The sequence below is a fragment of the Tachyglossus aculeatus genome, chromosome 20 (assembly GCF_015852505.1).
Source record: "Tachyglossus aculeatus isolate mTacAcu1 chromosome 20, mTacAcu1.pri, whole genome shotgun sequence".
Classification (NCBI taxonomy): domain Eukaryota; kingdom Metazoa; phylum Chordata; class Mammalia; order Monotremata; family Tachyglossidae; genus Tachyglossus; species Tachyglossus aculeatus.
Genome location: NC_052085.1, coordinates 16,525,509 through 16,543,040, shown reverse-complemented (window position 1 = coordinate 16,543,040; position 17,532 = coordinate 16,525,509). Strand labels below are relative to the sequence as shown.

At 44.4% G+C, this 17,532-nt stretch overlaps 1 protein-coding gene across 5 annotated transcripts in view; it reads left to right on the top strand.

Moving 5' to 3' along the window:
- ENOX1 (ecto-NOX disulfide-thiol exchanger 1) overlaps nt 1-17,532 on the top strand; it is a 488,154-nt gene that overhangs the window by 425,994 nt on the left and 44,628 nt on the right. For 3 of the 5 annotated variants that reach the window (XM_038762016.1, XM_038762018.1, XM_038762015.1), the window contains 3 exons: nt 3,583-3,690; nt 9,233-9,346; nt 14,950-15,006. In XM_038762016.1, the coding sequence (XP_038617944.1) occupies nt 3,583-3,690; nt 9,233-9,346; nt 14,950-15,006 (279 nt within the window). The remainder of the gene's footprint in view (nt 1-3,582; nt 3,691-9,232; nt 9,347-14,949; nt 15,007-17,532) is intronic. The other 2 variants (XM_038762019.1, XM_038762017.1) reach the window with 1 other exon arrangement.

Here is a 17,532-nt window from a genome sequence, read left to right as displayed (position 1 = left end):
AATAGAGTAATAAATAAGTACAAACATATATACATATATACAGTTGCTGTGGGGAAGGGAAGGAGGTAAGATTGGGGGGGGATGGAGAGGGGGATGAGGGGGAGAGGAAGGAAGGGGCTCAGTCTGGGAAGGTCTCCTGGAGGAGGTGAGCTCTCAGCAGGGCCTTGAAGGGAGGAAGAGAGCTAGCTTGGCGGATGGGCAGAGGGAGGGCATCCAAGCGCTCTGGATGCCCTCCAGAGGCATCTCCAAGTGCTTAGTACAGTGCTTTGCACACAGTAAGTGCTCAATAAATATGATTGATTGATTGATTGATGTGAAGATAGCGGAATGGATACTGCAGCCTTTTTCTATTGTCGTCAATCAATAAATCAATCCAAAATACTTGTCGGAGGAGTGTGGTCTAGTGAAAACAGCACACACCTGCGAGTCAGAGGACCTGGGTTCTAATCCTGGCCCCATCGGTTGTCAGCTGTATGACCTCGGGCTAGTCACTTAATTTCTCTGTGTCTTAGTTCCCTCAACTGCAAAATGGGGATTCAATACCTATTCTCTTTCTTACTTAAACTATGAGTCCCATGTGGGACAGAAGCGTGCCTGACCTGATTATCTGGTATCTACCCCAGCCCTGGCTGCAGTGCTTGACACATAGTAAGTGCTAAACACATATCACTATTATTATTATTAGTAGTAGTAGTAGTGATTGAGACGCTGGGCCTTCCATGCCCGTGTTCTCTCCACTTGGCCTCACTGCTTCCGTGGTCCGCTGTGTAAACTTGGGCAAATCACTTAGCTTCTCTGGGCCTCAGTTACCTCATTTTAAAAATGGGGATTTAAATCCTATTCCCTCTCAGACTGTGCGCTCCATATGGGAAAGGGTCTCTGTCCAGTCTGATCATTTTGTGAGTACCCCAGCACTTAGTACAGTTCCTAGCACATAGCACTTAAAAGTTGTAGCACTTACGGCCTTGTGGAAAGATGTCCCAGATTCTATTCCTGGCTCCACCAATTGCTTCCTTGGGCAAGTTACTTATTTGTGCCTCAATTGCCTCATCTGTAAAATGGAGATTCAATCTTCCTCCCTCCACTTTCGACTGTGAGCACCATGTGGGATAGGGACTTTGTCAGTCAATCAATCAATCAATCAATCGTATTTATTGAGCACTTACTGTGTGCAGAGCACTGTACTAAGCACTTGCGAAGTACAAGTTGGCAACATATAGAGACAGCCCTACCCAACAGTGGGCTCACAGTCTAAAAGGGGGAGACAGAGAACAAAACCAAACATACTAACAAAATAAAATAAATAGAATAGATATGTACAAGTAAAATAAATAAATAAATAAAACTTGTCAAACTTAATGGACTTATATCTCTCCCTGTACTTTGAACAGCGCTTGATACTTAGCACGTAACAAATTACATTTTTTAAAAATAACATAAAAAAACAGAGTAGTCATAGAAGGCAGTGGGCAAGCAATATCCCAGGGAGTCAGGCCTGCCCCGTTACGGATTCTGCAGGGTGTGAAATATTTCCAGTGTCATATTTTTGTTACTATTTAATATCCTAGTACAAACAGCTGCCAGAGGGATTCAGTGAACAAATAATATTATCATTTTGTTCATTGATAATAATAATAATGATAATAACAACAACAACAGTTACTAAAGTACCAACTGGAGGACGCCCAGAGTTATCATTTTATCTGGGCCACTCGTTGAAAGGTGATCATCACGAGATACCTAACTTCTCTAAACCTCTGTTTTCCATCTTTTAAAAAAGAATGAGCTCCCTACATGCCGTTGGTCGCGAGATAACATTGATAATGTACTTTGACAATGTCGGCTAGAAAGGCTTGGTACAAAATTGATTTCTCATCCGTGAAGAGCGTTACGGATGTTGATGGGACACTCGAGATTTCTCGTTAAGTCAGCGGGCTGGAAATATCCAGATGTGTCAAACGTGAACCGTAAGCTTCTAAAAGGCTGTGGCCATTCTTTTCTTTTATTGTTTGTTCCCAAGAGTCAAATACAGTGTGTTGCACATAGCAGGTACTCAGTAAATACTGCTGACTGCTGATGATGATGAAAATGATGACAGTCACCCCTTTAGGGACAACTAAGCATTTAAGTCATCATTGATTAATCGCTTCCCATACACAGAGCACAGTTCTTAGGGGCTTGGGTCTCCATAACAGAAATAAAAGAATGGTTCTATCTGTGAAAAGTTAACATGGCACGGGAATAAATGTCTAATTGAGTAATCTCATTTTTAAAACCCCTGAAAAAGTATTACTGTAGCTTCTTAACTCAGTAATGTGTGATTTAAAAAACAGTCTAACCAATCCAGTAATGACAGTTTGTAACTTTCAGCTGCCTAATCATTTTTGTATCTGAAGCACTTTGAGTTGTACCAAGATGAACAAAAAGGAATATTTGAAACCAACAAGCATGGTAATAGGGCTCAATGAACAGTTGCTCTTTCTAAGCACCAGGAATCCGGTGGCCATTTATTCAGGCCTTGACAGTCCTGATTTTACCACGTGACTGCAGTCAGCCCCTAGAAGGCATTGGGGCTTCGCAGCATGAATACTTCATGGCATGAATCTCATTAGAGCAGAGTTTATTATGTTTAATAGCAGGAGAAATATACTTCTGTCCTTTCAAAACAGTCTCGTTCTTTAGAGAAGCTTTGAAAGAGCTGATTTCCAGAGGATTTTTTTTCTTAAAAATCTTAAAGGCATCTGCTGGGACTGACAGGGTGTACACAGTAACCCATGACAAAGTTCCAAGTGAATTAGTGCCAAGGAAGTGCGTTTGGCAGCCAAGATAACCCTCCAGGTGAGTTAGGTGGATCCTGAAGAGCGTAGAGTTTACAGATCTCCTCGGGCCCGATTTTGCCGTCCTTGGCTCTGCTCAAAAATAACAGTGTAGACCATAACTTGGGGTTTTGACGGCTTATATTAGAAGTTTTCTTGCCTGATCTATCGATTGCCATTTGGACTTCGGTCCTACTGATTTAATAAAACATCACCGTCATTACAGAGATGAAAGAGTAGTGTTCCCGGCAACTCGGGGCTTTCGTTTTCAGTAAACTGCTTTATTCAAAAATGGAATGGCTGCGGGCCAGTGACTAATTATACTAGGGAACAACGCTGCTAAATTATTCACCTTCATCTTACTAGAACCACAATACTTGTTTCTACAAACAAAAATGTGTTAAATGGACATGACAGTTTCCCTGTGGAAGGTGGAATATTCCTGGGCCTTAATTCATTCATTCAATCGAATTTATTGAGCACTTACTGAGTGCAGAGCTTGGGAAGTACAAGTTGGCAACATATAGAGACGGTCCCTACCCAACAGTGGGCTCAAGTCTAGAAGGCCTTAATGTAACAAATGGTTTAACCACCTTATAAGAAATGAGGTGAGATTTTGAAAAGATAGATGTGGAAATCATTTACATTTTGATCAACTGAGTCACGGACTAAGTTCTAATACATGCACGGATCCCATACAAATCCTTTTGGAATGACTATTCTGCCTATAATTACTTGGATTTAGGTCTATCCTTTATTTCCACAGCAACTGCTAAATATCCAGGAGGAGTTGAACAACAAAAAATCTGAACTAGAACATGCGAAGGAAGAGCAAACACACACACAAGCGTTACTTAAAGTTCTCCAGGAACAAGTAAGTAATTAAGTTAAAGGATTATTCTAATCGAGGAACAATTCAAACATTCTTAATGTGTGGGTCCCTTGAGGTCCCTGTATGCGGATGAGTCAATCATTCTATTTTTATTCAGGGTTTGGGAGAGTTCAGTGGAAGTAGCGATATCACTCCTGCCCTCAAGAAGCTTCTGGGAAGGTGTCAACTGCAGTTACTCTACAGAATAATCTGCCCAAACTTTGTCACAGGCAACTTTATCCTTAGTAGTTTAGAAGATTGACCTTGTGATATCATTTCCAATCCCCCCATGAACTCTACACCCCAGTGATATGTGAACCCTTCCTTGTAGGAGAGAAATGGATTGAAAAAAAATGTAAAACTATTAACAAAGCACCTATATTTCCCAGTAACCAGCTGTTTTCTTCTCAGTCTGAGCGAGGAAAATGAGTTTAGCCTAGCCTTTGATACTCCTGGAGACATATGGATATGAAAGACTGATTCATGGTGACAGGAAAACACATCAGAGGGCATCAGATGCACTTATCTAACCATGGAGAGATATAAACCCTTTATACAGAGTCTGCCAATCTGATCGTTTCATTCCCCCTGTCTCCGATGCTCAAGTGCAGCCTTGTCATTGATCAGTGGATTTGAAAGTATTGCCTTAAAGGCAGTTAAGATGGATCATTCCCCACATAGAAGGAAATCTTAGCCCTCAAGCTTCAGCTCTGGAGAGAGTTTAGGCGCTTGCTAGGAATAATGTTCTCTGTTCCCTTGCCAAAGACCTAATGGGCATTCATTTGTTTAAAGGAATCCACATATAGCGTCTCCATCTCCTTTGGGTCTTGATAGATTTTTATTTTAACTGTTGGATTCAAATAAATAAAAGCATCCCCAACCTAGTAGTTCAGTAGATGGTCACTGCACAAATAAAAGAGATACTTGCCCCCTCTAAAGCCAACAGCCTAAGTGATTTTTTTGGCTCAATAAATACATTTCTCTTACATGCTTGTGAAATTTAAGGAAAATTAAAGACAGTAGCCATTTTTCAAATACTAGTGGCTTCTTGGAAGAGTAGGATTTTATAAGTGTAAAGCATTGACTGGTTTTAAATTCATTTAGTATTTGAACTGCATTTTTCATATCTGCATTTTAACCGGTTACTGTGTACGCCGCTTGCTGCTGTGTGATCTTGGGCAAGTTACTTCACTTCTCTGTGCCTCAGTTACCTCATCTGTAAAATGGCGGTTAAGACTGTGAGCCCCCCGTGGGACACACCTTGTATCCACCCCAGCGCTTAGAGCAGTGTCTGGCACATAGTAAGCGCTTAACAAATGCCGTTATTGTTATTACTCTGTTAGGCCATTTTGGTTATTTTAATTTTTACAGTGGAAAAAAGAACACCTTGGAGGTTTTTAGGAAAAGCCCAAACTCAAGCCTATTTACAGCACTTATTTACATGTATGTATTTATTTGTACGTAGAGGCCGAAGATAGGCCAAAACAGTTAAATGAGGGATTTTAATTGGAAAGTTAGAGGTTCGTTAGACTTGGGAAAGGGTGACCAGGACCTGAGCTCAAGGAGTATAGGGAATTCTAAGCCCGTTGTGGACAAGGATTGTCTCTTTTTATTGCTGCAATGTACTTTCCAAGCGCTGTTAATCTAGAGAAGCAGCATGGCTCAGTGGAAAGAGCCCGGACTTTGGAGTCAGAGGTCACGGGTTCAAATCCCGGCTCCGCCATTTGTCAGCTGTGTGATTTTGGGCAAGTCACTTCACTTCTCTGTGCCTCAGTTACCTCATCTGTAAAATGGGGATTAAGACCGTGAGCCCCCCGTGGGACAACCTGATCACTTTGTAACCAGAACAGTGCTTTGCACGTAGTAAGCACTTAATAAATGCCATTATTATTATTATTATTATTTTAAAAAGGGGAAAACCAAAAGGGACAGCCCACAACAATTAAAATTCTAGTAGAAAAATACAAATAGTCCATCTGCAGCCCTGAGCACAAAGCCACATGGAAGATGGGAATGGAATAGTGGAGCTGGAGAAGGAACAACGGTACTTGCGCCTCGGAACGATGATAGTGTCTCCCATCGGGGTTCATTCATTCATTCAGTCGTATTTATTGAGTGCTTACTGTGTGCAGAGCACTGTACTAAGCGCTTGGGAAGTACAAGTTGGCAACATCTAGAGAGGGTTCCTACCCAACAGCAGGCTCACAGTCTAGAAGGGGGAGACAGACAACAAAACAAAGCATATTAACAAAATAAAATAAATAGAATAGTAAATATGTACAAAGTTGTACCAAGGGATGAAGGGTAAGCCCTGATCCTGTGGCTTCAGGACTGAGAATCTTTTTCTTTTTTTTTTAATGGAACTTGTGAAGTGCTTACTTGGTGGCGGGCACTGTCCTGTATGGGGCTCACAGTCTAAGTAGGGATTAATAATAATAATAGCATTTATTAAGCACTTACTATGTTCAAAGCACTGTTCTAAGCACTGGGGAGGTTCCAGTTGATCAGGTTGTCCCACGGGGGGCTCACAGTCTTCATCCCCATTTTACAGATGAGGGAACTGAGGCACAGAGACGTGAAGTGACTGGCCCAAAGTCACCCAGCTGACAAGTGGTGGAGCCGGGATTTGAACCCACGACCTCCGACTCCAAAGCCCGGGCTCTTTCCACTGAGCCATGCTGCTTCTTTATTAGAACCCAGGCACGGCTAGGCATGCTGTTTCCCCAACCTGCCCAGAGGAAGAAATTGTACTGCTTCTTCTGCTAAAATGACCCCCTCTCAGGGCTTTCCCTTCAAAGCCATTTTGGTGTTGAGATCTAGCAGGAGACATAGCGTGGCTCAGTGGAAAGAGCAGGGGCTTCGGAGTCGGAGGTCATGAGTTCAAATCCCGGCTCTGCCAATTGTCAACCGTGTGACTTTGGGCAAGTCACTTCACTTCTCTGTGCCTCAGTTACCTCATCTGGAAAATGGGGATTAAGACTGTGAGCCCCCCGTGGGACAACCTGATCACCTTGTAACCTCCCCTGTGCTTAGAACAGTGCTTTGCACATAGTAAGCGCTTAATAAATGTCATCGTTATCATTATTATTATTTAGAGATGCCTGGGGAGATGGGCCCCCAGGATGAAACACAATCATTGATCACACTGGTTAAAGGCAGACAGGGCATTTTATTTTGTGCCCTAATCACGCTGCTTTATTAGTCTTGCGAAGTTTTGTATACGTGTCTTTATTCCCATTTCCCCGTGATCCCTGAGTGACTTTGATGCCACTCTGGGTTTCTTTGGTTTTATTAATAATAATAATAATAAAAATAATAATAATAATGGCATTTATTAAGCGCTTACTATATGCAAAGCACTGTTCTAAGTGCTGGGGAGGTTAGACTGTGAGCCCCACCGGGGACAACCTGATTACCTTGTATCCTCCCCAGCGCTTAGAACAGTGCTTTGCACATAGCAAGTGCTTAACAAATGACATTATTATGAGAAGCAGCGTGGCTCAGTGGAAAGAGCCCGGGCTTTGGAGACAGAGGTCATGGGTTCAAATCCCAGCTCTGGGATTCTTTGTATCTCAGACAAACAGTGGCCACACTGGTGAATTTCTCAGCCTTATAAAAGATTGGAAGGTCACATGACAATAATAATGATGGCATTCGTTAAGCGTTTACTATGTGCGAAGTTGACTACATGCTGCTGATGGATGAACCCTTCCCTGGGATGGAGCAGGGAATCATGGAAAGCCCAGTGTCCTCTAGGAGTGTCAGTGTCCCTCTGGTATGGAAGGCCCTGGAGATCAGAAGTGGGAAACACAATCAATCAGTGCTATTTATTGAGTGCTTACTGTACGCAGGGCACTGTACTAAGCACTTGGGAGAGGACAATAGAATTAGTAGACGCAGAGGGGAGCGAGGGTAGGGAGATGACAGATTCGTCATGGAAGCCTTCTTAGAGGACAGGCGATTTCAGAAGGGCTTTGGAAATGGGGACCGAATTGTACTTTCCAAGCGCTTAGTACAGGGCCCTGCACACTGTAAGTGCTCAGTAAATACGATTGAAAGAATGAGTGAATGAATGAAGTGGTAGAGGGTTCCACGCAGGAAGGAGAACGTGAGCAAGAGAGGTGAGAGTGAGGCACAGCGTTGGTGTTAGAGGAGTAAAGAATGTGCGCTGGGGTGTATTGGAAGAGGAGTGAGGATAGGCAGGAGGGAGAGAGCTGACTGAGTAACTTAAATTCACACTTTGTGTGCAGATCAATGTACTGTGTACTCATCATGGGTGACTGGGGGAGTAAAATGCCACGGACTGGCCAAAAAAAGACACCCTTGTCCAATTGGCTGTGCCTGAAATGCCAGGGAAAGGGTGAAGGGGCTGTGACATATCATAATAATGATTAATGGTATTTGTTAAGTTTTTACTCTGTGCCAAGCACTGTTCTAAGCACCAGGGTAGAGACACGGTAATCAGGTTGTCCCACATGGGGCTCACAGTCTCCATCCCCATTTGACAGATGAGGCAACTGAGGCACGGAGAAGTGAAGTGACTTGCCCAAAGTCACACAGCCGACAAGTGGCGGAGCCGGGATGAGAGCTCACGACCTCTGATTCCCAAGCCCGGGCTTTTTCCACTGAGCCACGCTGCTTCTCTGATGACCTTTGAGCCCGGTGACCTCTGGGCGACGGGACAAGGAGGCTCTGGGCTTCAGGGTTCAATCGATCAATCAATCAATCGTATTTATTGAGCGCTTACTGTGTGCAGAGCACTGTACTAAGCGCTTGGGAAGTCCAAGTTGGCAACATGTAGAGACGGTCCCTACCCAACAGTGGGCTCACAGTCTAGAAGGATGCTAGAAACTGCTTGAAAGATGACACGTAGGCCAAACCTAGAAATCTCTAGAATATTGAAGGGCAAGAGGGAAATATGAAAAAGGAGGAACTAGATCACTCAAGGGAGATGTAAAGAAATCAGTCAATCAGGGCTTACTGCGTGCGTGCAGAGCACTGTATTGAGTAAGTAGATGTGTTCCCTACCCACAGTGTGCTTACAGTCTACAGGGGGAGACAGGTATTAATATAAATAAATAATTTACACTTACCTACATAAGTGCTTGTGGGGCTGAGGTGGCGGAATCCAGGTTCATAAGTGTCGCAGAAGAGGGAGCAGGGAAAAGAGTGTTTAACTGGGGAAAGGCCTCTTGGAAGAAATTTGAACTTAGCAGCATGGGACATGGTTTAAAAAGCTAAACCTGGAAAGGAAATGGGAGTAGAGAAGACATAAAAAAACCACAGACACATTAATTCTGTTGGATGAAAATCAAGGACCGAGGACCTGTCACCCCTCAGGAAGGAAGGAAAAGAGAGTAGCGGAGTTGACCATAAAAGACAGAAACTTTTATTTTTTTTTCCCACTTCTGTCTTTATCAAAAGATCCAATATAAACAGCTGACCGGGACAATAGCCCATTTGTGTTGAATAGCTGAAAAGGTGAAGTAAAACAGAGGAAGAAAATGTTTACAATTGTTTTTTTCAATTCTTGCCGTATTTGCAGGGTTTGATGGCTTGGATTCAAGACCGGTTACGGGTTCCTAGCTATTATTTGGGGAACTCAAGGAGAGCAGGAGAATTGGAAAAGGGCCCGTGTGGTGAAAAAAGGTTTGCCCTGGTAATTACAGATCCGTCAGCTTAACATTGATACATGGAAGATACTAGAATAAATGATTAAAATAATCAATTTGCAACCACTTAAAAGAGCATAAAGATATCAGGTCACAACCAACATGGTTTGTGAAGAGCAAATCATGCCAAACAAATTTAATTTACTTCTAAGATCGAGTGATAGACAATGGAGGTAATGGAAAAGCAATAAATGTCATCAATCTGGTCATTAGAAATGCATTCTCATTGGCACACTAGGAAAGTATAGTTACGCTGTTGGTAGGCTAACACAAATGTTCGTTACGGTGGATGCTCACCGGCAGCTTTGAATCAGCGCGGCAGGAATTATAAGCGATCGGGGTCTGGCTCCAGATATATTTAAGATCTTCATTAGTGATCTGGAGAAAGGCAATGAGAGAATGATAATCGGATTGGCAGATGATAGTAGAACTGGGAGAATTACTCAAGTTTTGGAGCCAGGAATAGGATTTAAACTGCTTTGGGTCGTTTGAATTAGACGCCGAAAGAAAATAATAAGACCGGGGGGATGTTCACTACAGAGAGAGAAGAGAAATTTCTTACGGGAAAGTTCCGAATAGCTTTTGCCGCAGAAATAAAGGCCCGGTGACCCACGTTGAGACAGAGCCGAAGGTGACTCAGCGTGGGATGCCTTTATCGGAAGAACCGACATGGTGGAGTGGCCTAGTTTAACGGAGTAATGGGGAGCTAATCGCCTCTCCCTCCCAGTGCCACTTCCCACCCCCGGAATTGGGATGAAGGAGGAGAAACCATTTTGTTTCACCTTCAGATTTTTGATAGGGTGGGAAGTCATAGCTAGCTCACTTTCTTACTCCTGCACTGTGTAATGGTGATGATGATGATGATGATAGTAATTATAATAATAATGATGTGTCTTTGTTAAGCACTTATTACATGTCAAGAGCTGGGGTCAGATCAGAAGCAGTCCCAATCCCAAAAGGAGAACAGGTCTTTAATCCTCATTTTCAGATAAGGAAACTATGGCACCGAGCAGTTATATAAGTTGTTAGCACACCCAGGAGGCGAGAGGCAGAGCTGAGATTAGATTCCAGGTCTCCCAAACTCCCAGGCCACTGCTCTTTCCACTAGACCAGGCAGTTTCTCTTCCCCGATTAATCTTCGAGGACTACCGCCCACCTTCCTGGTAAAAGATTTCATCTTCCCACTTGGACTCCTGGGTATATCTTTTATTTATTTGTCATTTATTCCTTTAATTGCCTACTGGTGTTGATTATCACGTGAATTTTTGCTCTTCTTCTCACATCTTCTATGTGGTTGGCAATTTGGGCCTGCCTCTGTCATTGAATTGTAACAATCGTAATTCAGGGACGATGTGTTTTATTGCCATGGAAACTTCCCCAGGCCCCGCTACAGGGCCCTGCTCGCAATGGGAACGGAATGTGGAATGACTGAGACTGTGAGCCTGTTGTTGGGTAGGGACCGTCTCTATATGTTGCCAACTTGGACTTCCCAAGCGCTTAGTCCAGTGCTCTGCACACAGTAAGCGCTCAATAAATATGATTGATTGATTGACTGATTGGGTAGGGACCGTCTCTATATGTTGCCAACTTATAATAATAAAAGTGATGATGGCATTTATTAAGCACTTACTATGTGCAAAGCACTGTTCTAAGCGCTGGGGGAGTTACAAGGTGATCAGATTGTCCCACAGAGGGCTCACAGTCTTCATTCCCATTTTACAGATGAGGTAGCCGAGGCCCAGTGAAGTGACTTGCCCAAAGTCACACAGCTGACAGTTGGCAGAGCCAGGATTTGAACCCATGACCCTGACTTAAAAGCCCGTGCTCTTTCCACTGAGCCACACTGCTTCTCTACTTGTACTTCCCAAGTGCTTAGTACAGTGCTCTGCACACAGTAAGCGCTCAATAAATACGATTGAATGAATGAACGAATGACTGTCGGTGATGATAAGGGATGGCCGGAAGCTGACGCCCACCAAAATGGCAGCTCTACTTCCGGCCTTCCCACGCATTCCGGCGCTTAGAACAGCGCTTAACAAATACTGTCGGTATTATCCAGCATCATCCGCTGTCGGCAGCGGACTGTCCACTGTCCTGGGTACGGTGGGTACCAATTGCATCTTCTGGATAGGTTAAGTTCCTGATCTCCAGGTGACAGCAATAAGCCACCACACTCTGGACCTGTGGCCAGTTATATTGACTACTCTCCTCTCTGCCTCCTAGGGCTGTGATTTCATTCATTCAGTCGTATTTATTGAGCGCTTACTGTGTGCACAGCACTGCACTAAGCGCTTGGGAAGTACAGGTTGGCAACATATAGAGACGGTCGCTACCCAGTAACAGACTCACATTCTAGAAGGGGGAGGCGTACAACAAAACAAAATATGTAGACAGGCGTCAAAATCGTCAGAACAAATAGAATTTATTATCTACACACACACACACACACACACTTTCTCTCCCCCCGACCCCAAGGCCATAGTGAGTTATCTCTTCCCCCCTTCCCGAATCTGAAGTGGGTTCATTCATTCATTCATTCATTCAATTGTATTTATTGAGCGCTTACTGTGTGCAGAGCACTGTACTAAGCATTTGGGAAGTACAAGTCGGCAACGTACAGAGACGGTTGCTACCCAGTAATGGACTCACATTCTAGAAGGGGGAGGCGTACAACAAAACAAAATATGTAGACAGGTTTCAAAATCGTCAGAACAAATAGAATTTACTATCTACAGACACACACACACACACTTTCTCTCCCCTCGACCCCAAGACCATAGTGAGTTATCTCTTCCCCGCCTTCCTGAATCTGAAGTGAGTTCTTTCTTTCATTCATTCATTCATTCATTCAATCGTATTTATTGAGTGCTTACTGTGTGCAGAGCACTGTACTAAGCGCTTGGGAAGTACAAGTCGGCAACATATAGAGACGGTCGCTACCCAATAACGGACTCACATTCTAGAAGGGGGAGACGTACAACAAAACAGAATATGTAGACAGGTGTCAAAATCGTCAGAACAAATAGAATTTATTATCTACACACACTCACACACACTTTCTCTCCCCCTGACCCCAAGGCCATAGTGAGTTATCTCTTCCCCACCTCCTGAATCTGAAGTGGGTTATTTTGACTCCTCTTCTCTCCCCTTCCTAAGCCTGGGACAAGTCATATTTGCCCTCTCCCCTTCCCGGGACTGGAGTGGGTTATAGATATACACATCTAAAGTGATATTTAATAATAATGATGGCATTTATTAAACGCTTACTATGTGCAAAGCACTGTTCTAAGCGCTGGGGAGGTTACAAGGTGATCAGGTTGTCCCACGGGGGGCTCCCAGTCTTCATCCCCATTTTGCAGACGAGGTAACTGATGCCCAGAGAAGTGAAGTGACCTGCCCAAAGTCACACAACTGACAATTGGCAGAGCCGGGATTCGAACCCATGACCTCCGACTCCAAAGTCCATGCTCTTTCCACTGAAACGTTTACTATTTTCCAGCCACTGGAGTAGATACAAGCTAATCAGGTTGGACCTGGACCCTGGCCCAAAAGGGGCTCACCGTCTTAATCTCCATTTTGCAGACGAGGTAACCGAGGCACAGAGAAGTTGAGTGACTTGCCCAAGGTCACACAGCAGACAAGTGGCAGAATTCAGGACCCCTGTCTCCTAGGCCTGTGCTCTTTCCACTAGGCCATGCTGCTTCTGTAATTGACCACTCTCCTGGGGCTGGGGTGGGTTATATTGACTGCTCTGTCCCCCGCTTGGGGTTGAGGTGGGTTTAAATTGACGGCCCTCCACGTTTCCAAATTCGGCTGAAATGCATCCGGCTCAGACTTCTTACTTTCATTCATTCATTCATTCATTCATTCAATCGTATTTATTGAGCACTTACTGTGTGCAGAGCACTGTACTGAGCACTGTACTTCCCCCTCCGTTCTACCAACTGGACGTTTCCTGCCCCAGAAGGTCTGTGAGTCTCCGCTCTTGACCCCCGGGCTCTCAGACTTTGGGAGGGCCCCTGGGTGTCTCCCCAGTAGTATCTCTCTCTGGGTCTCTGACTCCAGCTGTTCTCCTGGGGAATCTCTCTCTCCGCAGGCAGTCTCTGAAGGTGCTGCCGTTTGGCCTCTTTGTCTTGCCTTTGGACTCCCCCCCGGTCCCCGGAAAGTCACACCCCATTTGACCCTTAGTCCAGTGCTCTGCATGCAGTAAGCGCTCAATAAATACGATTGAATGAATGAATGAATGAATGAACAAGTACCAGAAGAAAACCAAACTATGTGGCAGGCGGTCTGCTCTTAAATAAGCTGTAGGCCAGTTGTCCTCTCCCAAGCGCTCAGCACAGTGTTGTGTGCGAGCCACTTCACTTCTCCGTGCCTCAGTTACCTCATCTGGAAAATGGGTATTAAGACTGGGAGCTCCACTTGGGACAACCTGATCACCTTGTGTCCTCCCCAGCACTTAGAACAGTGTTTTGCACATAGCAAGCGCTTAACAAATGCCATCGTTATTATTATTACAGTTTAGAGAAGGAGACGGGCACCAAAATAAGTTAGGGGAAGGGGGAAGCAAACCTGATTAGCTTGTATCTACCGTAGCACTTAGAACAGTGCTTGATGTATAGTAAAGCGCTTAACAAATACCATCATTTTGTTATTATTTCAAGCAATCTGGGGGATGAGAGCCTAGGTTTTTAAAAGAGGCAGAAATGCTGAAATGGCAATAAGAAGGAAAATGACGGGGCGGGGGGAGATTAGCTAGGATCTACCCCAGGGCTTAGAACAGTGCGTGACACATAGTAAGCGCTGAACAGATACCATCGTAGTTATTATTTCAAGAGACGAGGGCTTAAATTCTTGTGAAGCAGAAGTGCTCGAGTGGCTGGAAAATGGCGGGGGTGGGAGGAAGATCAGAGATTTTAGAAGTGTCCCGAAGAAGGGGAGACACGTCTGATGGACGTGAAGGGGGTGGGAAATCCAAGCAGGCGGTCACGTCGAGAGAAGCGAGAACGGGCCCAGTGATAGGTGGCATCCTGACTCTTTCCCCCAGCATTCGGTTGGCTTTTTCTCTGTCCCCTAGGGTACTGTCCCTAACGTGACGACTTGCTTCGGGAGGCCTCATAGGAGGGCACTCTTGAGACACTCTAATTTTCATCTCTCAAAAGAAATCACCAGCATAACACAGTTTAGCCAGTGGCAATTTGCAAACACTGCCGAGTTGAAATTAATAGCAATAAGAGTGGGAAATGAAATCATTTATTATTCTTGAAAGCCAATTTTGTACCCTCTATGCCTCGGAACTACTTTCTAATCTTATTATTTAAAAAATAATGACCCAGACTGATTTTTTTTTTTTTTTTTGCCAGCCAATCAAGCCTCATAATTTGCCTGTTTCGGGAACGGTTCAGTGAAGGCTTATTTAGAATTATCTGCTCCATCTGTTTTTTTCTCATTGGATGCTTTATAAAGTGCTACTTCAGATAAATCCAAGTTAATAGTGTAACACACAGTAAGCATTCAACTGCCACTGATCGATCACACTCTCCAGTAACGCGCTTGCTGTTTATTTTGTGTTTCTCCCTAAACTTTACAGTTGAAAAGCACCAAGGAGCTAGTGGAGACCGGCGGAGTCAACCACGAGGAGGTGAATGTAGGTACAGCAATATTTATGTCTGTTCTTCATTATCGCCATTAATGGTTGCGTTCTGCGATGCTCGAGTCCGTTGCTAAGTGCTCTGAGGACAATGTGTAGCCCCCAAGGAAGTCACCGAGATTCCTGCTTACCTTTCAGTTGGTAATTCAGGAAGGAGATGGTATGAATTAGGGAGTTGAGGTCGTCTCAGGAACAATTCCTCCCAGTTCCCGTGAGGTAACCAGATCTTCTATTATGTGTTTCCTAGGATAAAAGAAAAACCAGGACAATTTTACTTAAGGCTAAGGAGAATTGGTGGGAGAATTTGGATTGCACCTGAAATTGCTGTTGTTATTAGAAGGAAGGAGACAGTGATGATGAAATAGCTGTCCTGCTTCCTCACTGGAGCGAGTCTCATTCATTCAGTTGTATTTATTGAGTGCTTACTGTGTGCGGAGCACTGTACTAAGCGCTTGGGAAGTAGAAGTCGGCAACCATGCCTGTCTAGCCTTGGACAACCAAAACCTGGCTCTTCGGAATCACAGAAGGTGGAGTTTGGAAGCGGATTGGGAGAGTCTGGAGAATGGGTAACTCCAAAAGGGAGTTCAGGTTTGAAGAAACCCAGGGGTTTGGGTAGAGACAGGGACCGTGGAATTCCTAGACCCTGGAATTGCAGGCCTGCAGGGATGCTTAGGCCAACCTCTAGGCTAAGGCTATTAACAGCAATTCCGCTATGCCTGCCGTGGGTTCCCCTAAGCATCTCTCCCACCTCAACAGTACTCTGCACACAGTAAGCGCTCAATAAATACGATTGAATGAATGAATTACTGAAAGCCTTCAACTGGGAGAGAATAATTTTCACTTGGATCCAAATAAAAGGAAGACTCTGGATTTACGGGATTCAGACATAATGGAAAATTCAGGCTTGAAGTTGTCAGGGCACAGAAGATTCTAGAGGACAGGGGCAGTTTCATTTCCTTCATGCTAAGGAGGGCATTCTGTTTTAGCCCTCAAAGTGCCAGAGAGAAAAAAACAGGCCGATCAGCTTGAATGTACTACATTTTCTGAGTCTGAAGTTGGCAAAGAATGAACCAGCAGGGATGTGCTGGAATGAGCTATCTGATTATTTCAAATCTACCTGAGTGCTTGGCATTCAGTAAGAGGTTAGTAAATGTTATTGTGATCACTCATCTCATCTGTAAAAATGGGGGTTCGATACTAGTTATCCCCGCTACTTAGATTGTGAGCCCCCAGGGTCTGTGTCTGATCTGTTTCTCTTATAGCTCTCCCAGGGGTTTGTACAATGCTTGGCACATGGCAATATTTAAAACATACCATAATTATTATTTATTTATTATTAATAAGGATAAAATGTGAACACCTGATTGGGGCATGTTTTGCTTGGAATGGGATGTATGACGTGAAAGTTGGGAGGTAACTTTGGGGGGGATTTTAGAACAGACATTGAGAATCTGGTGATTATCTAGAAATTATAAAAGGGATGCAGAATAGGGCTGTTGAGAAAGGGTACATGGAAATGGGATGGTTTAGCTTGTAGAAGAGAAGATGTGAAATCATTAGATTTAATCACTCAAGAATGTGAAAAGGTTGGTTGAATAAAGAGTTGTGTTTGTCCTGCCCTTTAAAACATGAACTCCTTGTGGGTAATAATAATAATGACTGTATTTGTTAAGTGCTTACTGTGTACCAAGCACTGCTCTAAGCGCTGGGGTAGATTCAAGGTAATCAGGTTGAACCACGTGGGGCTCATGCAGTCTTTAATCCCCATTGTACAGACGAGGGAACTGAGGCGCAGGGAAGGTAAGTGATGGAGAAGGGGGTGGGAGAGGAGGAAAGAAGGACTTAGTCAGGGAAGGCCTCTTGGAGGAGATGTCCCTTCAATAAGGCTTTTAGGAGGAGGAGAGTAATCGTCTGTCGGATTTGAGGAGAGAGGGCATTCCAGGCCAAAGGCAGGACGTGGGTAGTAGGATGGCGGGGAGCTAGATGAGATCGATGTACAGTGAGAAGTTTGGCATCAGAGGAGCGAAGTGAGCGGGCTCGGTTGGAATAGGAGGGCAGCGAGGTGATTGAGTGCTTTAAAGCCAACGATACGGAGTTTCTCTTTCCTGCGGAGGTGGATGGGCTATCGCTGGGAGTTCCCGGGGAGTGGGGAAATGGAGACTGAAAGTTTTTGCAGAAAAATGATCGGGGCAGCAGAGAGAAGTTTGGACTGGAGTGGGGAGAGATAGAAGGTGGGAGGTCCGGAAAGAGACTGGTAGAGTAAAAAAGGCTGGACAAGATAAGTGCTTGGATTAGGTTTAGTCGAGTGCTGTGCACTCTGTAAGCACTCAAAAATGCTACTGTTTGATTGTGGGAACTTGCTTTGTTGGCATGAAAATGCTGAAGCCGCAGTTTGGGGATCTAAAGTGGAGAGGTGAGAGATTAATCAGGTTAGGCCTCCAGGAAGGATGCGATGCTGTGTCACCAATACTGCTCATTATTGGTTTCGAAGCTCTCCATCCCCTCGCCTTCTCCAGCCCAGCC